The sequence below is a fragment of the Macrobrachium nipponense genome, chromosome 5 (assembly GCF_015104395.2).
Source record: "Macrobrachium nipponense isolate FS-2020 chromosome 5, ASM1510439v2, whole genome shotgun sequence".
Taxonomy (NCBI): Eukaryota; Metazoa; Arthropoda; class Malacostraca; order Decapoda; family Palaemonidae; genus Macrobrachium; species Macrobrachium nipponense.
The window spans coordinates 53,993,402-54,016,769 of record NC_061107.1 but is presented as its reverse complement, the minus strand read 5'-3'; the positions used below and the strand labels follow the sequence as shown (position 1 = coordinate 54,016,769).

The 23,368-nt window shown below is 42.5% G+C and overlaps 1 protein-coding gene across 1 annotated transcript in view; it reads right to left on the bottom strand.

The window, feature by feature from the left end:
- Positions 1-23,368, bottom strand: part of LOC135215332 (tubulin gamma-1 chain) — a gene marked incomplete in the record, with an annotated part of 244,554 nt that overhangs the window by 128,561 nt on the left and 92,625 nt on the right. Inside the window, 1 exon segment of the mRNA XM_064249891.1 lies at positions 2,835-3,118. Coding sequence (XP_064105961.1) covers positions 2,835-3,118 — 284 coding nt within the window.

Sequence of the window (23,368 nt, the reverse complement as noted above, 5' to 3'; positions counted from 1 at the left end):
GCGCAAATGAGGCGCTCAAAAGCGTCATCGTCGGATGACGTCCTGGTCTTCTTTTGTGGAGTAAAGGCAGCAAAACTCTCTGGCGATGACCGCAAGGCAGAAGAAGAGAAAGGACATGAAGCGTCCTCCTCCCTGAGACCAAAGAATAATGCAGGGAACATTTCCCTGCATTATTCACGGAAAATTCGCGCATTCGCGGTATTTTTCTATGAGAAATATCCACAAATTCCTGGTTTTTGTTATCAATTTCATCATAAAATGCACTTTTTGTGATAAAACTATTAAAAAAACCAAGTATGAACATTTTTAGTGGTTTTTCTTAAGTTTTAACTAACAAAATAGGCTGTTTTTAGAGTTTTTATAGGGGTTCCAAACATTCGCGGATTCTAACTATTCGCGGGGGGGTCTGGTACACATCCCCCGCGAATACGGGGGGACCACTGTAGTCCAAATGTTCAGGCGACGACCGCAAAGCAGAAGGAGCGAAAGGACGTGGCGCGTCCTCCTCTGAGAAACCAAAGACGACAGCCGCCTGTGCGACATCTAGCGTCTTAGTTCTCTTCAGAGGGCGCGAGTCCTTCCTGGAGCTCCAACTCCTGTGTGGGGAGGACGCCTTGGATGACGAAAAGCACTCTTGGAGGATACGTGCACGAGCACGCTCTTTGGCAGCCTGGGAAGCGTCAACAGGTCCTGCCGAAGGGACGCCAGATCGGTGGGGAGCCCCTGTAACCATCCTTCGGATTTCGACTTGCCCTCTCCCTGATTCCTGGGAGGCTGACAGAGGTCCAGGCCTAGAGGCATTATAGGGCCGATCCACAACACTAGGGGCACTTTCACTACAATTCACTGCACTAACAACACTTCTACCCTCCAAGGTGAGCACTTTGGATTCTAGATTACGTAGGGACTCTAGAATCCCAGATAGGGCATTACCCTCCACAGACACCATTTTAGGGCCCGAAGGCATTACAGATTTAGGAGTTGCACAAACTACTGGAGGGGTAGCAAGAGAAACATTACTGCCCTTATGTCTACTGCCTGACATACTCCTGGAGGAAGACCTGATCCTATCACGCTCTAACTTGCGCACGTAGGATTCATACGCCTTCCAACCCGAATCAGAGAGACATTCACACTCCTTACAACGATCATCAATCATACACACGTTCCCTACATATTGTGCATATTGTGTGTGGGTCTACCGAAGCCTTTAGTAGCCTCTACTTACAATCTTCCATACAACATACTCTGGCGCTAGCCGAACTAGACCCAGACATCTTAGTTAAGGAAAAATCAAGCCAAAATAAAAAACAATCCACAAAAAGCGTATGCCTAGCCACAAATCCAAGTTCAATAACCAAAAGACAATCAGGATACTTAAGTAGCAAAAGAAGTTTCAAAATCCTATGACAGAGGTACTGAAAACAGGTGTTGACAGTAGTACCGGCGACAGAGAAAATCTGAATAGAAAATGGGAATGGTTCCTGATACCCGCCTCCCAGTGGCGGGAATGGGTACTAACCACCTGACTCCCACTGCGTGTGTCGTAAGTTTTGAAATTCTGTCGGACTTCGGAGAATACAGCTATATATATATCTGACAGGTAAGCTTCATGAACAAAACACAGTTACGTATATAAAAAAATTATCAAACTGTATCAAATGTAAATCTTTCAAGCATACTAAGAGTAAGGAATTCGTGCATGAAAAATGTCTCATTGTTTTGATTAAAAGGATTGACTTAGCAGAGACTTCTCGAGTGGAATATTTAAAAAAATATATTTAGGTAGATCTAGTGTAGTATCTGCGGTAGCCTAGACTATGGCAGTTGCGGTTTTTCCATGCAGTTTTACCTACTGAACAAGAATTTCAAGTAATATTTATTCGGACGACTGTAATTAAACCCCCCAGGGGCCAGTACTAAACACAGCGAAATATATTGGATGCCCCAATCCCTAGTGGATGTCGTATCCGCGGTTACGTTCCTTGCCATCCGTGCGGACTGCTTCTGTAGAAATACCTATATTTATTTTCAAGTTGATATAAAACACATATTTGACTTCACACATTTTCTTTTCATAGTATTTCTACAGAAGCATTCCACATGAACTGCAAGGAACGTAACCGCAGATACGACATCCACTAGGGATTGGGGCATCCAATGTATTTCGCTGTGTTTAGTACTGGCCCCTGGGGGTTAATTACAGTCGTCCGAATAAATATTACTTAAAATTCTTGTTCAGGAGGTAAAACTGCATTGAAAAACCGCAACTGCCATAGTCTAGGCCACCCCGGATAAGTAACCTAGATCTACCCTTTTCATTACTATGAATTCACACATTTTCTCTTCATTACTAAGAATTATTCTTACAAAAACAAAGATGTGGCATAATTTTTGCTGTCTTGAAGTTGTAAACAATACGTGGGGCCACCCGTTTGGTCACCCAAAGAACTTATGGCGGCTGAATCAAGCCAACCACGGGAGTTCCCAGACCATAGAATGCCAGCTTTAAGAGGTTACCTGGAGTATAGCTTTTCTTTACAAAGTATATTAAAGCCTTATTTATTGTTTTAGCCATAGATTTCAAGGTTTTCAAAACCTAGGCTAGGCTAGACTATTGGCAATGAAGAGCCTTTCTCTTGGCCACAATTGGCAACGTTTTTATTTTCATTTTTTTTCCCCTCTCTTCTTGTTGCAGTCGTACTCAGAGTTATCGTAAAACGAGTTCATCGTTAAATGAGGAATACCTGTATTTATATATTAGTATATATACACATATACACTCCAGTACTGCATTATAAATAAAAGCAAAGTATCATGACTTTATAGCTCACCTTATTTCCTCCTGGTTGGGAAAGACAGAGTAGGTCTGCACAAGTTTCTTTGGAAACCTATCATTCAACCTCTCAAGAATATATGACCCAAGGCCAGACCCTGTACCACCTGCTATGCTGTGACACAACACAAATCCTTCTAAGCTATCAGAACCATCAGCCTCTCTGTCAATTATATCGAACACCTCATCATAAATGCGTTCTCCATGGCTGAAACCACAAGCCCAGTTATTACCAGCACCTCCACCTTGTTTAGACACGAAGATGTTCTCTGGATTGTAAAGCTGCAAGAAATGTCTCCTATAAGTATAAATGTAAATCTTGCACATACAATTTAATAATGATATTGTTATTGTACAATAAAGTTTCATACATACTTACCTGGCAGATATATACTTAGCTATAGACTCCGTCGTCCCCGACAGAAATTCAAATTTCGCGCACACGGTACCGATAGGTCAGGTGATCCCGCCGCCTGCCGCTAGGTGGCAGGAATAGGAACTATTACCGTTTTGAGCCAGATTTTCTCTTCCACCTGTCTCCTGAGGGGAGGCTGGGTGGGCCATACAATCGTATATATCTGCCAGGTAAGTATGTATGAAACTTTATTGTACAATAACAATATCATTTTCATACATTCAACTTCCCTGTCAGATATATACTTAGCTGATTGGCACCTTTGGCGGAGGGCAAGAGACAGCTAATTACTGATCTGATAGGTAAATAACATGTTGTAGGTAATACAAGTTAATTAACAATACCCTAGTTCCTACCTGTTTAGGCGGAAGATTTCATAGCTTGTGCTTAGAAGTCTGCTTCGCCTCAAAAGCTTCAGCGAGGGTGTGTGCCCTATGGCTGAGAACTCTTGAAAGGACTGTCAATGGGGTCTTATCCACTTACTCAACCAAACCTAATGGCAATTGTCACTGGAGTCTTATTCACTTACATGACAATATACCTATGCCTCCTGGCATATAAAGGAGTAAAATACTGATCCCGATCACCCGATCCTAACCGTGGATTAGTATATATGATTGAAAGGCGTTATCCCCAAACACCTTTCAAACCACCTAAAAACTCAACACCAACTAATTTTAAAATCACACTATATAAAATATAAGGACAAAAAATTGAATAGTTAAGGATCAGTCTTCTCGCCTTTCCCAGCACTGTATCCGCTGATACATAAGGTCCTAGAGAGAAGCATCTCTCATATGTTACCCTCACATCTTTCAAAAAATGTGAGGGCGGAAACACTGAGTTACATCTCCAATACGTGGCCGCTAAGATGTTCTTCATTGACATGTTCTTGTTGAACGACAATGATGTAGCGACTGCACGTACTTCGTGTGCTTTTACCCTTAAGGTCTTATATGCTTCACTATCACAACTCATGTGGGCTTCAGTTATAATGTTTCTAACAAAAAATGCTAAGGCATTTTTTGACATCGCTCTTTTAGGGTCTTTAACCGCACACCATAAACTTTGATTGCAACCCTGCAACTGCTTCTTCTTCTGCAGGTAAAACTTCAAAGTTCTCACAGGGCATAATGTTCTTTCCATTTCATTCCCAACTACTTGAGAAAGCCCTTTTACTTCGAAAGTCCTAGGCCAAGGTCTCGAGGGGTTTTCATTTTTAGCTAAAAATAAAGGCTTAAAGGACAATACAGCCGAATCCTTCTTAAAACCCACTCTCGAGTCAAGCGCTTGCAGCTCGTTCACTCACTCTTTTCGCAGTGGCGAGAGCTATTAAGAAAATACATTTTCTAGTTAAGTCCCGGAAAGTAGCTTTATCGGGAGGTTCGAATCTTTCCGACATAAGATATTTGAGAACCACATCCAGATTCCAACTAGGGGTGAGAGAAGTTCTTAATTTTGTAGTCTCAAATGATTTAATTAAGTCATGCAGATCTTTATCATTCTCTATGTTCAGGCCCCTATTCCTGAACACAGCTGATAACATGCTCCTATAACCTTTAATGGTTGACACTGCCAGATGAGATTCTTCTCGTAAAAACAAAAGAAAATCAGCGATTTCGGTCACAGAGGTATCGGAGGAGGACAGCTTCTTCGCCTTACACCATCTACAGAAAACTTCCCACTTCGATTGGTATATCCGCATGGTTGAGGACCTTCTTGCTCCAGCAATTGCTTTTGCCGCTTTGCGAGAAAAGCCTCTCGCTCTGACCAGTCTTTCGATAGTCGAAAGGCAGTCAGAGCGAGAGCGTGGATATTCTTGTGGTACCTCTCGAAGTGGGGTTGTTTGAGCAGATCTGTCCTTTCGGGAAGAGATCTGGGGAAGTCCACTATCCATTCCTGTACCTCTGTGAACCCTTCTCTTGCAGGCCAATAAGGAGCGATCAATGTCATCTTCATTCCTTCTGAGGACACGAACTTTCTCATTACTTCCCCCAGCATTTTGAATGGGGGAAACACATAAGCGTCTATGCCCTTCCAATCCATGAGCATGGCATCTATGGATAGGGCTCTGGGATCGTCCCCCAACGAACAAAAGTTCTCCATCCTTCTGGATAGGAATGTTGCAAATAGGTCTACTTGAGGCTTCCCCCAAAGAGACCATAGTTGCTGGCAGACTTGCGAATGAAGGGTCCATTCTGTTGGAAGGACCTGGTTCTTTCTGCTTAATCTGTCCGCTCTGATGTTCTTTCCTCCTTGAACAAACCTCGTCAGGAGTCGTATCCCTCTTTCTTCTGTCCAGATCAACAGATCCCTTGCTAGTTGGTAAAGGGAGAAAGAGTGTGTCCCCCCTTGTTTTTTTATATATGCCAGAGCCGTGGTGTTGTCCGAGTTGACTTGGACCACCACGCCTCTGACCTCGTTCTCGAAAAATTGCAGTGCCAAGTGTACTGCTAAGAGTTCCTTTGCATTTATGTGCCAGGCCTTCTGTTCTTCTGTCCAACTGCCTGACACCTCCTTCGTCCCTAGTGTTGCTCCCCACCCCGTGTCCGAAGCGTCTGAGAACAACACTAGGTGAGGGTTCTGAAGAGACAAGGACACTCCTTCGTTCCTTCTCAGCGGTTGTAACCACCATCGTAAGTGGTTTTTGATACTCTCTCCTATGGGAAAGGTATCCAAAAGATCTCCTTTTAAAGATCTCCCTTTCTTCTGTTCCAACTCCTTCTTAGATGGAACTGCAAGGGTCTCATATTCAGCCTCCCTAGAGAGATGAACTGCTCCAGCGAGGAAAGGGTGCCCAGAAGACTGAGCCATTCCCTCGCTGAGCTTCGTTCCTTCTCTAGGAAGACCGAGATTTTTTCCAACCCTTTCGAAATTCTTTCCTGGGATGGATACGCTCGAAAACCCCCGAGAATCCATCCGAATCCCCAGATAGACGATAGTCTGACTGGGGATCGTGTGAGATTTCTCGAGGTTTACGAGCAATCCGAGAGATCTGATCAAATGAAGAGTTATCTCTAAGTCCTCCAAACACTTTTGTTTTGTCTGTGCTCTTATAAGCCAGTCGTCTAAGTAAAGAGATATCCTCACCCCCTTCAGATGAGATGCAGCCATCTTGCTACGTTCCTCATCAACGGCGTAAACACCTGAGGAGCCGTCAAGAGGCCGAAACACAAAGCCCTGAACTGATAAATCCTTCCCTGCACCATGAACCGAAGATATTTCTTCGACAAATGATGCAGGGGGACGTGAAAGTACTCATCCTGCAGGTCGAGGGAGACAATCCAATCTCCTGGACGGAGAGCAGAGAGAACCGAATTGGATGTCTCCATGGAGAACTTTGTTTTCTCCACGAAGCGGTTCAATGCACTCACGTCCAGGACCGGCCTCCTGGCAGGCGCCTCGTCCGAGCTCTCAGAGAGTTCTAAAGGACAGGATCTTTTGATCGGAAGAAATCTATCCTTCCTTCTAGGAGGATCCGATTTAAGAACTCCTACTAGCGAAGATATCTGTTTTTGCATATCCTCCAAAATCTTCGTAGCTACGTCCTTCTTTCCAATTTCTGACGCAGGAGAAGGAGCTTCTGAATACACCTCCTTCCTTCTCTTTTCCGGAGGATATTCTTCCGGAAATTCTTCAGGGCTTGAATAAAATGACGGAGACTTCCAAGATCTCTTCGTAGGTCTCGACAATCTATCTGAACTCCATCCTTTTTTAGATGAAGAATCAGACGAAGAAAAACACTGTTTAAGGTAGTCTTTCCAACGACTATCCTTGGCAGCCCGGGACGTAACTACGGGATCTGCCGAGGGGACGCCTGACCGGTGGGGATTCTCTGAAACCTCCCTGCGGCTTTCGACATTTCTTCTCCACTGGGCTTGGGAGCTTGAAAGAGGTCTAGGCCTGGGAGCGAGACAGAGCCAATCAGACGCACCCTCCACTTCACTGGGAACACTTTCACTGCACTTACCTTCCAGTTCCTTAATGTTTTGCTCCATATGCTTAAGCGAAGCTTTCAGACTCGCAATTTCAGATGTTGAGCTTGCCGAGTCAGATAATCGGGAAGGTAAAGCTGTATGGGAGGAAACAATTGGGTTAGCAATAGGCAATAGTCCGCTAACTGGCTCGTTAGAGACCGACCTACTTACACTTTTGGAAGAGGCTTTTCTAGCCCTATCTCTCTCCAACTTTCTTAAGTAGGAATCAAGCAACTTCCATTCCTCCTCATTCAAATCCTTGCACTCATCACATGTATTCAATTGCAAGCATACATTCCCTCTACAATTTTTACAAGCGGTGTGAGGATCCACCGGTAGTCTCACATAACAACTCTCATTCACACACACTCTGAACGAAATCGAAACGTCAGACATTATGAGAAATTCCAAATCCAAAATCCAAAAACAGTCCACAATTGCGTATGCCAAACCAAAGATCCAATACGTCACCAAATAGCAGTCCAAAAGATCAACGGCGTAATGAAATTCGAAAATCAAGTCAGGAGGAACTAGCAAACGATGTTACTAGTACCAGCGACAGAGCAAATCTGGCTCAAAACGGTAATAGTTCCTATTCCTGCCACCCAGCGGCAGGTGGCGGGATCACCTGACCTACCTGTAGTGTGTGCCGCGAAATTTGAATTTCTGTCGGGGACGACGGAGTCTATAGCTAAGTATATATCTGACAGGGAAGTTGAATGTATGAAAATAAAGTATTTCTGCTAAAGTTCATAAGTACAAACAAAATTATTTTAAAAGTTCATACTGCTAAATAAGTAAAAGACAACGCAGTCCAGTTTTTACATCAAGCGAATATTCTACTAATATCACAATTCTTTTTAAGTAAAATGATATTGTTATGATACAATAAAGTTTTATACATACTTACCTGGCAGATATATACTTAGCTATTTGATTCCGTCGTCCGACAGAAATTCAAATTTCGTGCACACGCCACCGGTAGGTCAGGTGATCTACTTACCTGCCGCTGGGTGGCAGGACTAGGAACCAATCCCATGTTCTATCATATTTTTTCTATACCGCCTGTCTCCTGAGGGGAGGTAGGGTGGGTATAAATCGTATATATCTGCCGGGGTAAGTATGTATAAAACTTTATTGTATCATAACAATATCATTTTTATACATTCAACTTACCTGTCAGATATATACTTAAGCTGATTCACACCATTGGAGGTGGGACAGAGACAGCTAAATATAGATTCAAACAGGAATCACAACAATCGTTGTAGGTAATAAATAAATAAAACCTTGGTTCCTACCTGTTTAGACTGAAGACTTCATGAATACAATCCAGGAGTCTAGTCAGTCTCAAGAGCCTCAGCGAGATATTGATCTATGGCTAAGAGTTCTTGTGGGTCTGCCAAAGGGGTCTTATCCGCTTACTCGGCAGATCCTGGAAGGACTATGTCAATGGGTGCTTATCCACTTACTTGACAAGAACCTATACAAGGAGCACAACACCGATCCCGATCACCTTAACCTAACCATGTTAGTTCTAAGATTGCAAGAAGTTATCCCCTAACTCCTTGCAAACAACCACAAACTCAAATCACAAACATTCGTACACTTAAAGTACAAAAAATGAAAATAAATGAAAAAAAAAAAAAAAAAAAAAAAATTTGTACAATCTAGCCAGTAAGACGTCTCTTGATTCCCTACTGACCCAAGCCAGGACGCCCGTGCGCCACCAAGCATTCTAATCAGCAGAAAAACAACAACTCGTCTCACAAGGTAGATCTATGTACCATAAAAAATTAGAACAAATACAAATTTTTCTAAGGATCGTTATGTGTTCCCAGCCCCAGCACTGTATCGGCTGATACAAAAGGACCCAGAGAGAAACACTTTTCATATGTCACTTTAACGTCCTTAAGGTAGTGCGATGCGAACACTGAATCACACTCCAGTAAGTCGCATCCACAATGTCTTTTAAAGACATGTTCTTCTGAAAAGCTAATGAAGTGGCCACCGCTCTAACCTCATGAGCCTTCACTCGTAGAGTCCTGAAAGAGTCTTCAGTGCAGTTACTATGAGCATCAGTAATAATGCTCCTAACAAAAAATGCTAACGCATTTTTTGACATGGGTCTACTAGGATCCCGAACTGCACACCACAGGCTTTGTTTACATCCCCTGAGTTCGTTCTTCTTCTTTAAATAGAACTTCAGGGCTCTAACCGGACATAATGATCTTTCTAATTCCTCTCCTACGAGATTTGAAAGTCCTTTAACTTCAAAACTCTTTGGCCAGGGTTTTGAAGGGTTCTCGTTCTTGGCCAGAAACAGAGTCTGGAAAGAACAAATTGCCGCATCACTCTTAAATCCTACTCGAGAATCTAGAGCGTGTATTTCACTAATTCTTTTCGCAGTCGCTAAAGACAACAAGAAAATACATTTTCTCGTTAGATCTCTAAACTACGCGTTGTGAGGAGGTTCAAATCTATTTGATGATAGAAATTTCAAAACCACATCTAAGTTCCAGTTCGGAGTACGAGGAGAAATGGTTTTAGAGGTTTCAAAAGATCTAATAAGGTCGTGGAGATCTTTATCTTCTGCTATCTTCAAACCTCTGTTTCGAAACACAGCAGAGAGCATACTCCGATAACCTTTAATGGTTGAAACTGATAATTTAGATTCTTCCCTAAGGAAAATCAAGAAATCAGCAATGTTGGTCACAGAGGTATCGGAGGAGGACAGTTTATTCTTCTTACACCATCTTCTGAAAACATCCCATTTTGATTGGTAGACCCGAATAGTTGAAGATCTCCGGGCCCTAGCAATTGCTTTTGAAGCTTTGCTTGAAAAGCCTCTCGCTCTGACAAGTCTTTCGATAGTCGAAAGGCAGTCAGAGCGAGAGCGGGGAGGTTTTGATGGTACCTCTCGAAATGGGGTTGTTTGAGAAGATCTCTCCTGTGTGGAAGAGATCTTGGGAAGTCCACCGTCCATTCCTGTACCTCTGTGAACCAATCTTGAGACGGCCAAAAGGGAGCGATGAGTGTGTCTCATCCCTTTTGACGCCACAAACTTTCTTAAAACCACTCCTAACATTTTGAAGGGGGGAAAGGCGTAGGCATCTAGGCCTGTCCAGTCCAGCAGCATAGCATCCACCGCTATCGCTCTCGGGTCTTCCACTAAGGAGCAAAAGTTCTCTATCCTTCTGGATAGGAAGGTGGCAAATAGGTCTATATGAGGACTGCCCCACAGGGACCACAGAGCTTGACACACCTGAATGTGAAGGGTCCACTCTGTGGGGAGAACTTGGTTTAACCTGCTTAGCCTGTCTGCTCTGATGTTTTTCTCTCCTTTCACGAATCTTGTGAGGAGTCACATTCTTTTCTTTTGTCCAATATAACAGCTCTTTTGTTATCTGGAACAGAGAAAAAGAGTGAGTTCCCCCTTGTTTCTTGATATAGGCCAACGCTGTGGTGTTGTCAGAGTTGACCTGTACCACTTGACCTAAAACTTCTGTCTCGAAGACTTTTAGGGCTAGGAGAACAGCATAAAGTTCTTTGGAGTTTATATGGCAGTCTTGTTGATCCTTCCTCCATTGGCCTGATACTTCTTTTGTCCCTAGAGTCACTCCCCATCCCTTCTCTGAAGCGTCTGAGAACAAGATTAGGTTTGGGTTCCGAACCTCTAGAGACAAGCCCTCGTTCTTTTCCAAGGGAAATATCCACCACTTCAGATGATTCTTTACTTCCAGAGGGATTCTGAAAGTGTCTGAAAGTTGCCCGTTCTTCCAACTCCAAATTCTTCTTAGGAAGAACTGAAGAGGGCGTAGGTGGAGTCTTCCTAGAGAAATGAACTGTTCTAGTGAGGAAAGGGTTCCCAGAAGACTTAACCATTCCCTCACCGAACTCCGTTCTTTCTCTAGGAAGCTCAAGACTTTCTGTAATCCCCGAGCAATCCTTTCCTGGGATGGAAAAGCCAGAAAACCCCGAGAATCCATCCAAATCCCCAAATAGACTAAGTTCTGGCTGGGGATCATCTGAGATTTCTCGAGGTTCACGAGTAATCCTAACGTCCTTGTCAGGTTCAAAGTAGTCTGTAGGTCCTCCAAACATAGTTTCTCCGACTTGGCCCGGATTAGCCAATCGTCGAGATACATTGAGATGTTGATCCCTTCTAAATGAAGCCATTTGGCCACGTTCCTCATCAGATACGTAAATACCTGAGGAGCGGTTGATAGGCCGAAGCACAAGGCCCTGAACTGGAAGATTTGTCCTTGTACAACAAATCTGAGGTATTTTCTTGACAATGGGTGAATCGGAACATGAAAGTAAGCATCCTGAAGGTCCAGGGAGACCATCCAATCTCCCTGACGTAGGGATGACAGAACCGAAGCTGAAGTCTCCATGGAGAACTTCTTTTTCTCCACGTACCGGTTCAGGATGCTTACATCCAGAACGGGCCTCCATCCCCCCGAAGCCTTTGGAACCAAGAAAAGGCGGTTGTAAAACCCCGGGGAGAATGGATCCTGCACTAGTTCTATTGCATTCTTGTCCCTCATCGACACCACCGTCTGAAGGAGTGTCTCTCTCAGTCCAGGGTCCTTGTAACTCGTCGACAAATCCTTCGGAGATGTTGCTAAAGGAGGTCTGTCTACAAAGGGAATGATGTAACCCTTCTGTAGGACAGACAGAGTCCAGGGATCTGCTTCTCTTAAAGACCAGGCCTCCACAAAGTTTTGAAGTCTGGCCCCTACCTGTGCTTGGAGGACATGGCTGCTACTTGCTCTTTTTAAAAGAGCGGAAGGAAGACCTCCCTCGCTTGTCGAAGGGCTTTCTCTTTGAAGTTGATCGCGTCGAGGGAGCTCCACGAAAGGGCACCACTGGAGTACGAGCCACCTTCTTCTGAGCCGGAACTGCAGGTCTAATCTTCTTCGTAGATTGCACTAGAAGATCCTGCGTAGCCTTTTCTGACAGGGATCTCGAAATATCCTTCACTAACGATGAAGGAAACAGATGTTCTGACAGAGGTGCAAAAAGTAGGGCGGACCTCTGAGAAGGAGAAACTCCTTTTGTCAGAAAGGAACTGTAAAGAGATCTTTTCTTTAAAACTCCCGATCCAAACAGTGCAGCTAACTCACCAGAACCATCTTGCACAGCCTTATCCATACAAGATAGGACACTGTGCAAAGTTTCTGGATCAAGAAAATCTGGCTCACTCGTCTTCTTGCCAGCACCCCAAGGGACCAATCCAAGAAGTTAAACACCTCTAATACATGGAATATTCCCTTAAGGTGCTGATCTAATTCAGACATACTCCAGGACGCCTTTGCAGAATTTAGAGACTGTCTTCTCACTGACTCTACTAGGCTCGAGAAATCCGAATCTGCAGACGAGGGGAGCATCAAGCCCATAGCTTCTTCCGTTTTATACCATATACCTCTCTTCCCTGTCAGCTTGGAGGGAGGAGAGCAATAAACAGTTCTAAGCGTTTCCTTCTTAGATAAAAGCCAAGAATCCAAAGACTGGAGGGCTTTTCTCATTGAAATCGCAGGCTTCATCTTTAAGAAAGCCGAGGATTTCGGGGTTTTCGTGCTCGAAAACAGTGATCTCGGTGAAGGAGGAGCAACAGGACTAAGAGAGTCCCCAAACTCCTTGAGAAGTAACGAGGCTAAAACTTTATAATTGGAAAGTCCGTCGTTGGTCGAAACTACTTCTTCAGAAACCTCTTCAAGGTCAAGGTTAGAAGGGGATCACTCTTTCCTGATCAAATCTCTATCAAGAGAAGTAGCTCTAGGAGAAATGCTTCTAGGAGGGGAAGGACTACGTACAATAACGTCCCCACAACTAGTAGAAGCTTCGCGCCTGACTGGATCATGCCTAGTCGGCGCCTCGCGCTTGGTAGGCTGCTCGCGCTTGGTAGGCTGCTCGCGCCTGGCTGGGGCTTTAAACCTTGGCGGCGTCACGCGTCTGGCTGGCGTCTCGCGCCTGTAAGGATCCTCGCGCCTGGGAGGTGTCACGCTTCTGGCTGGCGTTTCGCGCCTCGCAGCGTCCTCGCGCTTGCCTGGCGCCTCGCTCCTGGGAGGTGTCAAGCTTCTGGCTGGCGTCCTCGCGCTTGCCTGGCGCCTCGCTCCTGGGAGGCGTCACGCTTCTGGCTGGCGTCTCGCACCTGGCTGGCGTCTCGCGCCTTCTTGGCGCCTCAATCCAAACTGGCGTCACGCATCTGGCTGAAGTCTCGCGCTTGGAATGCTCGACACGCCTGACTGGCGACTCGCGTCTAGAAAACTCTTCGCGCCTGGGTAGCGCTTCGCGTCTGGCTGGCGCTTCACGCTTGGCTGCGCTTCGCGTTTAGACAACTCGACGCTCTTGTCTGGCGTATCGCGCCTAGAAGGCTCTACGTGTTTGGTTGGCGCCTCGCGCCTGGCTGGCACTTCATGACAAACTGGAGATACTTGCCTGTCTGGCGCCTTGCGCCTGACAGGAGAACGGATCTTGCTCGGTCTATGAAAGGCTGATGAATCCGATTCCAAGTCCGAAGAAGACAAATCTTGATGGCGAGTCTGAACCCTCGATAGCCTAGACTTCTTTATAGGCATTAAAGCGTCTTTCCTTCTAGGAGGGTCTCTTGACAGAACTCCCACCAGAGAAGTGATGGAATCCTGCATAGTACAAAGGATTCTGTTCGTTTCTCATCCTTGTCTACCCTAGGAGTAGAAGATTGGTCTTTAACCGATTCCCACAAGTCTGTGGGGGAAGGAATAACCTTCTTTGTTTTCTTAATTACTGAATGGTCCTCCTCTTGAAAACGCTCAGGACTCGAAGTAATCCTGGGTTCATCCCAACGTCTTTTCAGGGGGCGAGAAAGATCCGCCGATCTCCAACCTCTTTTAGGAGAAGAATTCTCCGAAGAGGAGAAACACTCACGCAGAACGCTTTTCCTGTAGCGTTCTCTGGCATTCTGTGGCGATACAGAAAATGCCGAAGGGACGTCTGACTGTTGGGGATCCTCCACAACCTCCTTACGGCTTTTGACATTCCTTCTCCTCTGGGCTTGGGAGCTTGAAAGAGGTTTAGGCCTGGGAGCATTGTGGAGACAATCAGATGCCCCCTCCACAGCACTGGGGACACTTATATCACTATCCACAGCACTTAAATCACACTGCTTACCTTCAATGGCCGCCATTTTGGTTTCCATTTTCCGAAGGGCGGCTTTAAGATTCGCAATCTCTGATGCCGAATCTGTGGGATCTAATAAAGGAGCAGATACTACATTAGATGGGGCAGTAAAAGGAGAAGAGGGTATAATATTACTGATAACCCCGCTAGATACAGAACTAGGCAAAGGTTTGGAAGAAGACCTCCTCACCCTGTCTCTTTCCAACTTCTTCAAATATGAAGCTAGAGATTTCCATTCTTCCGCACTCAAATCCTTGCATTCATTACAAGTATTATCAAAAGAACATTCATATATCCTGCATTTCTTGCAAATAGTATGAGGATCAAGCGATGCCGAAGTTACACCCCACATTCACACACATTCTCACCACGCTTCCAGAATCAGACATCATGTTGAACAATCCAAATCAAATTCCAAAAACGGTCCACAATCGCGTATGCCAGTACAATCAATGCAAATACGTCACCTAGAAGTCCAAACGAAGATCAATTGCGATGCAAAATACGAATCCAGCCGGAGATACCCACAACGATGTTGCCAGTATGGCCGACAGAAAAAATATGATAGAACATGGGAATGGTTCCTAGTCCTGCCACCCAGCGGCAGGTAAGTAGATCACCTGACCTACCGGTAGCGTGTGCGCGAAATTCGAATTTCTGTCGGACGACGGAGTCAAATAGCTAAGTATATATCTGACAGGTAAGTTGAATGTATAAAATTGTATTTTTCCTTCCTAACTGTACAAAACCGAGGTCCTTTAAAATAGGAATTACAATCGGCGTAGCTAGGATTACGGCCATTAAAATCTTTAATAAGATGATTAGGCAGTAACTACCGCCTGCCCAGACACTCCAATTTACTTTCCACCCATGTTTCAGATTGAGAGGTGGCATGAGGTGGGCAATTAATGTAAAGGACATTAGGTTTGTATAGTTAGGAAAAATACAATATACTTTCAAAAATTGTGATTTTTTCCTACATGATATACAAACCCTTGGCCCTTTACAATAGGAAGACTCACTGGTTGGAGGGAGGAATCTTAGTGAGTCTCTTGAACTGACTGGAGTTCAGCACACCTGTGCAATTTCCGTTGGTCGAAAGAGCGAGGAGTGCCCTGCCTCTGACACACTGATTGGAGTCTAAGAACTGCATGATCAAAAGTCAGACCTTTAAGCCTTTTTAATGAGTGCAGAATTGTAACTCACATGAAAAGCAGTGAAGAATATAAGGAGTCGGAGGCATTTTACTCATAAATATGTGTGGGGCGAACATGTTGGAGGTCTCTCCTGCATTTCTTTACAAAAAAGAAGGGTTTTTCACCCTTGGTGATTATACCTCTTATAGTAAGCAATGTGTTAATAGTGCCGCTATGTAATACCCGGAATGTAAGCCAGAGAGTTCACTGCCCTCAAAATCTTTCAAATTACAGCTTCTCCAGGTCTACTGGTCCTGGGAAATGGGTAAAAGAGTGCAGTGTATGTGCTAGTGCTAGGCCCTCCCTTTACTACAAAAATTTCATCTGACCAACCCCCAACCGTCGTGCAAGTGACCCCGGCACTTACCCATGTCTGTGTCCCACACACAAGTTCCGTACTCGCAAACAATTGTCTTTACTTTATACAGTACCAATCAAACCATTCCGATGTCGAGTCTGCTATACAATCTGTCAGTCATGGCTTCTCCGACGAGGAAATTAACGTTGCATATATGAAATGCAAAGATCTGATACCAGAAAACATTCTCAAGGACCGATCTGTGAAAAACTTCTCCTTTCACAAGAAAATATTTTATCTCTTAGTGGCTAAGGAGCTGCTCAGTAGAAATCTTCACCGATGACCCTTACAATCTTCCTCCAAAGGGGCCTGCTGACCTAAGCCTACCTGTGGTGTACCACACAGGAGAAAATGCCTTCCATACAGCAAAATCCCTCTCAGGAATAATTGGAAAAAACTCATAAAAAATTGAGGAAACAAATGATAAGTTTTCAAGAATCTGGGATGTGATAAAAAAACAACATTCCCACACAGATCTTGGATGCAAACAAAGGAGTGCAGGAATCATTAGACAAAGATACAGAAAGCCATCAGACTCCTTTGAATGCGGCATCCATTATTTCCTCGCCTCCCAGCAATACGGGAGAAGTGAAGATGCGACACATAGTCAAGATGGCCATACCTACCCAGGTGTCCAAATGGCCTCTCTCCTTCAGTTGAAGTGACCCCTTCACCAATAAGCAGACCATTCTGAGGGGACAGTTGGCCTCCCAACCTCCTCTCCCTCACACGTGCCTCCGGTGGATGATAGACCTTCAGTGATGATCACCAGCCCGTGTGAATCTCCCGACACTATCTCTCCCTCCCAATCCCCCATCGTGGATGTGGATGAGAATGATCATGAGTGGTTTGGCAGCTGGTAGACACAAACATGTAGAAAAAAGAAAAGAACCTCTCAATTGCCCGCTGGACCGAGGCCCAACAATTGTGATTCACCTTGCCTGAAACCTGAGAAAAGATGTCATGTAGTAATTCACACAACCTGCGCTCATCGGTGACGCTAGATGCCATAGTGGAGAGTGTAAAGTTTCTCACGGGCTCCAACCCCCCCTCATCTCCCACGAACTCCCATGAAAAAGTAAACATAAAGTGGCTTACAGGATTACCTGCCTATTTCAACACCTCGATGTTCTTAAAGGCGAGAATTTCGGCCTTAATATAATAGTCTCAAGACATAACTTAATGCGGGACCAACCACCCCCTTGGGAACTTACTGACACCTCAAGCAGGGTCACTTCCACTGAAAGTGACAGCCAACCTCCCATGGCGAGTGGCTGCTCACACCCACCGGCTTACCACCCATCCACCCAAATGATCAGCACCTTCGTCTCCCCTCTTCGTGAGTAGCCATGGATACATTAGATATAATCTCTTGGAATATTTTTGGCCTCAAACAGAACATTCCTCTCCTACACATGTTCTGCAATAACTTCAACAGCATCATTGCACTGAAGAAACTCTCCTCAGATCCCATGACCTTGTCATCTGCGATTCAATACGTGAAGACTTCAGAGCCTTCTCGACTTCATCGATGCAAGTTACAGATTAAATCATAACCAGTTGCCCAAAAGGGAGCCTTTTTTTCCTTTGACACAAATCATTGGACAACATGGTAAATGGGTTGACCTACAGGAATGACAGATTGCTGGGACTTCACGTGACAGTAGGGGACTATAAGTTCCTAATAATTAATGTTTATGTGCCCTTGGAAAATAACAATAATTTTGATCCTGGGTGAGATACACAGTATTATTCACAATTCTCCTGCTGATCATATCTGTATAATTGGGACCTTAATTCTCACCCCATACAGCAATTTTATAATGAACTTACTCGCTTCAGTCAAAATCATGCTCTCCAAATTAGCGATGTATCCTCCCTCCCTCCTCCTATTTCCAAGTGTAAAATAGAATGAACACAATTACAACCTCCTGGCTCGACCATTGCATCACATCTCCACGACTTCATGATTCTTTTATGTTATGCAATATTTGCTACAATCTTACAACGGGCTATGATCACATCCCTTTATAGGTGTCACTTAGTACCCCATCCCTCCCTACTGTGGACCCCCTAACTGATCACTAGCAGCTGTAAACTGGGATTTTAAAAACCAACAGAAAACCAGATACTTTTGGGTGACTACGGAAACCAGGTTGCAGTCAATAGTTAAACCAGCAGACGCCTTACTTTGTACTAAAACAAATTGTAGAAATGAACACCACAGGAGCAATCTGAAAGAATTCTATATCATAATTTCTGCTATGCTTGCCTCCAGCAGAGCTACCTTTAGATTTCATCAAGGTAACTCTCGTAATATACCTGGATGGAATGACTTGGTTAAAGATCTGTATACTTAATCCCGAGAAGTTTTTACTATGGAGGCAAAATGGTAGCCCAAGGGAAGGACATTCAGCATTACTAATGAGACAGGTGAGAGAACAGTTCAAACTTGCTCTTAAGTACTGCAGATTAAATGAAAAGTAACTAAGAGTCGATGCAATGACTAGAAATTTAGATCCAATGATTATCCTCATGTCTGGAAAGATGTCCAGTCCCTAAATCCCAAAGCTAAAAAGCTATCACAGAGAGTAGAAGCAGCAATCGGTGATAAGGCTATTGCAAGTATGTGAGGCAACCTCTTCAGCAATATCCTGAATTGCATAAACAATCAAGACTCCCAGAGGTATGTAGATAACCTCCTTACTGATAACATTCAATTTCATTTCGCAGATCATATTACGCCAGGTAACACCAGTGATGCCATAAACAGCCTACCTAATAATAAATTGCCGGCTGCGATGGTCTTCCCGCAGAAGCTTTCAAATTCTGCCATCTGATCATTTACATTTTGCTAGCTGCCCTATTCAATGTGTGCATAATTCACCAGTGTCATCCAGACTCCCTACTCTTAGCTCACTTGATATCATTAATCAAAAACAAGTTAAAGGATGCAGCTGACCCTGGCAATTACTGGCCAATTGCAATCACAATGATCCCGTCATAAATACTGAGTCAGTTAGTTCTTCTAGCAAACCACTCAACCGACACCTCCATCTACATACTGAAAGAATTGCTCAACTGGCTGCTCTATGAGCTAGAGCCCATGATGGCATAAGGCCAGTTTAATCTCCAACAACGTGAGAAAAGCATTTGAACAGAGTAAATTACCTGAAGCTCTTCCTGAAGCTGCAAGACACACCTATATATTTAATTGGCATTTTATATTGCTGGTTCTCCACACAGCAATTCTATGCCAAATGGGTTAACGTGTTGTCACACACCTTCAGCTCCCTGAACGGGCTTCAGCAAGGGGGCATTCTCTCTCCATACCTGTTTAATACGTACACAGATGCCCTGAATGTCAAAGTGAACTCACTCCCAATTGGATGAACTGTCAATGAAACAACTATATACAACCTCTGTTATGCAGATGATATGGTTCTGATGTCGCCATCAGTACATGGTCTCCAACTCATCAACAATTGCCGTCTATATGCGGAGGAATTTGATGCCCTATACAACAAAACCAAGACCCGAGGGCATTTCGCTACTCCCAAGACCACTAAGCTTATTGCAGAACCACAAATTTTTCTCGGAAATCATCAGCAGGAGTTCGTGCACAAATTTCCATACTTGGGTCACATTATCACAGACGACCTAAAAGATACAGCAGACATAGAACAGAGGCATCGTAAACTATGTGCAACTGGTAAAATGATTGAAAGGTTTGCCTTCTGTCGCCAAGACATGAAACTGCTGCTTTTCCGCTCGTATTGCTACAGTATCTATGGGTGTTCCCTCTGGACGAACTACACCTGAGAGACCGTGTTGTGCACAATGACATTTTGAGACGCCTCACACACACTCCTCGCTACCAGTCCACCACACACAGATGTTCACAGAAAACTGCCTGGACAACTTAAAAATCATTGTAAGGCAAACAATGTCCTGTCTGATAACCCAAGTGAGAAACAGCAGCAATTCGCTCATACAAAGCATCCTAAGGAGTGAAGCAAGATCTACATTGTATGAAAGATGGGAAAATAAGGCGTTTGTTCTCTAAATATCTTAATCTCTATCTTGGCAAGGTGTCATGTGCAGAATCTGTCATTATTATTATATTTCTATGGTTTCTGTTATTACTGGTATTTTACTTTTGCATTATTATTGTGAATATTAGGAAGTTGGAGTTTTTCTACATTCACTTTTTGTATTTAGCCCTCTGGACCTGACTACTGGTAACCACCCAAGTTCTTTAGCTGGAATTTAATTTATATAATTTGTGCACTAACGAATATAACTCTCAATGTTTTTTTTTATTATATTATAATTATTATTTTGATAGCGTAGTCGCTGTTTCGTCCTCCAAGGAATTACCGAGTTACCCTCCCTGGTGTGCGCCAGCGCCCCAAGGTGATCTGACTAATATCAAAGAAATATCTTTTATACTGGTCTTCTAGCCGGGTACTAATGCCATAATGATAAACACTATGACAAGTGATAGAGTATAATGGACTCAAAAGATAAGGAGGTATTTTTTCTTGTCTTCAGTGAAAGCTGTACCCAGTTTTCCTGTGTTAAAACCTGTAGAAGTGACTATTGGCCATGAACATCAGCCATCTTGTTTTATGTTCGGGCCGGCCAAAAGACCACAAATCATTACTCTTTCTGGTCATCACACAAGAAAGACTATACTGCTGGTGCTCCTCTATTTTGAAATTATTTTTTAAAAATCAGTCATGGAATTGCTGACATTTGAACGTTAACCCTTAAATGCCGAGCCAGTATTTGCAAAAGCGTCTCCCGTACGCAGCGTTCGCGAGCGAGCGCCGAATCGGAAAAAAAGTTTTTTCAAAAAATCACAGCACACTTAATTTTGAAGATTAAGAATTCATTTTTGGCTACTTTTTTTGTCAAAGCCTGAAGTTTAGTATACAACTATCAGAAATGAAAAAAAATATCATTATCATATATAAATATTGGAATATATGACAGCGCAAAAAAAAATGTCATATATAATTGTATACAAATCACGTTGTGAGCAAAACGGTTAAACCTAATGAGTTAATTATTTTTTCGTTGTATTGTACATTAAATTGCAATGATTTTGGTATATAACAAATTGTAAAACGATCAAACAACGCAGAGAAAATATTATCACAATATGATGCATGAATTTGTAACACACGGACGTAAAAAAAAAAAGCAGTTTTCAAAAATTCACCATAAATCGAAATATTGTGCTAGAGACTTCCCATTTGTTGCAAAATGAAGGTAATTGATTGAATATTACTAGACTGTAAGTGTTGTAACTTACAATTGCAGTTTTCGACCATTTCGGTCGAGTTAAAGTTGACTGAAGATCGAATTTTTTCTATTTATAGTTATTTATATGAAAATATTTCAAAACTGATAAAAGCTACAACCATGGGTTGTTTTTTGTTGTATTCTACATGAAATTGCACACATTTTCATATATAAAACTTTCTGTAATGGGGTAATTTAAAATGGTGCAAACATTACAACAATTGGACGAAAAAATTTATGATTTTTTCGGAAGAGTTATTGCGCGGACGTAAGGAAAAAGTTTTTTTCATAAATTCACCATAAATTGAAATATTGTGCTAGAGACTTCCAATTTGTTGCCAAATAAGGGTAAATGATTGAATGTTACTAGAATGAAATAGTTTTAGCTTACAATTGCAATTTTTGACCATTTCGGTCAAGTCAAAGTTGACCGAAGGTAGAAATTTTGGCACACCATTATTTATATGAAAATATTTCAAACCTGATAAAAGCTACAACCATGGGTTGTTTTTAGTTGTATTCTACATAAAATTGCGCACATTTTCATATATAAAACTTTACGTAACGGCTAAATTAAAATGGTGCAAATATTATGACAATCGGACAAAAAAATTTCTGATTTTTTCGGAAGTTACCGAGCGGACGTAAGGAAAAAATTTTTTTTTTCATAAATTCACTATAAATGAAATATTGTGCTAGAGACTTCCAATTTGTTGCAAAATAAAGTTAAATGGTTGAATATTACTAGAATGTAAGAGTTTTAGCTTACAATTGCGTTTTTCAACCATTTCAGTCGAGTAAAATTTGACCAAAGGTTGATATTTTGGCACATCGTTATTTATATGAAAACATTTCAAAACTGATAAAAGCTTCAATCATGGGTTGTTTTTTGTTGCATTTTACATGAAATTGCGCACATTTTCATATATAAAACTTTATGTAACGGCTCACATAAAACTGTCCAAACATTACGACAATCGGACAAAAAAATTTTGATTTTTTCGGCAGTTACCGCACGGATGTAGGAAAGTTTTTTTTCTAAAATTCACCATAAATCAAAATATTGTGCTAAAGACTTCCAATTTGTTGCAAACTGAAGGTAAATGATTGAATATTACTAGAATGTAAGAGTTTTAACTTACAATTGCAGTTTTCGACCATTTCGGTAGAGTCAAAGTTGACCGAAGGTTGAAATTTTGGCACTTATCGTGATTTATATGAAAATATTTCAAAACTGATAAAAGCTACAACCCTACATGAAACTGCGCACATTTCCATATACAAAATTTTATGTAACGGCTAATTTAAAATGGTGCAAACATTACGACAATCGGACGAAAAATTTTATGATTTTTTCTGAAGAGTTACCGCGCGGACATACGAAAAAAGTTTTTTTCATAAATTCACCATAAATCAAAATATTGTGCTAGAGACTTCCAATTTGTTGAAAAATAAAGGTAAATGATTGAATATTACTAGAATATTAGAGTTTTAGCTTACAATTGCGTTTTTCGACCATTTCGGTAGAGTCAAAGTTGATCGAAGGTTGAAATTTTGGCACTTAGTTATTTATATGTAAATATTTCAAAACTGATAAAAGCTACAACCATGAGGTTTATTTGTTGTATTCTACATAAAACTGCACACATTTTCATATATAATACTCTATGTAACGGCTAATATAAAATGGTGCAAAAATTATGTCAAAGTGACAAAATAATTTCTGAGATGTGTCGCTGATGCTTTTTAGTGCGAGAAGAAAGAAATTCGCGCTTGCGCGCCTGGGTAACGATTGTAAACAAAACAACAGCTTGATCCGTGAGCTCCCAGCATCCCCCCAAGGCGCGTGATTCAAAAGTTTTCGCCTCGCAGGCCTATAACTATTTTTCCACGAATTTTTAAAAAAACTTTTTTTCCGTCGACGTACCATACGTCGGTTCGGCACCCGACAGAATTTACGTTGACGTTTAATACGTCCAATCGGCGTTAAAGGGTTAAGTGCTAAATTTTAAGATTTATTTAAACAGTTAAGATAAAAACTGTGGAACAAGGAAAATTTTATTGTAAAGTGCAAAAACTAGTTTTTTGTTTACCCATCCGGCATTGTTTAGA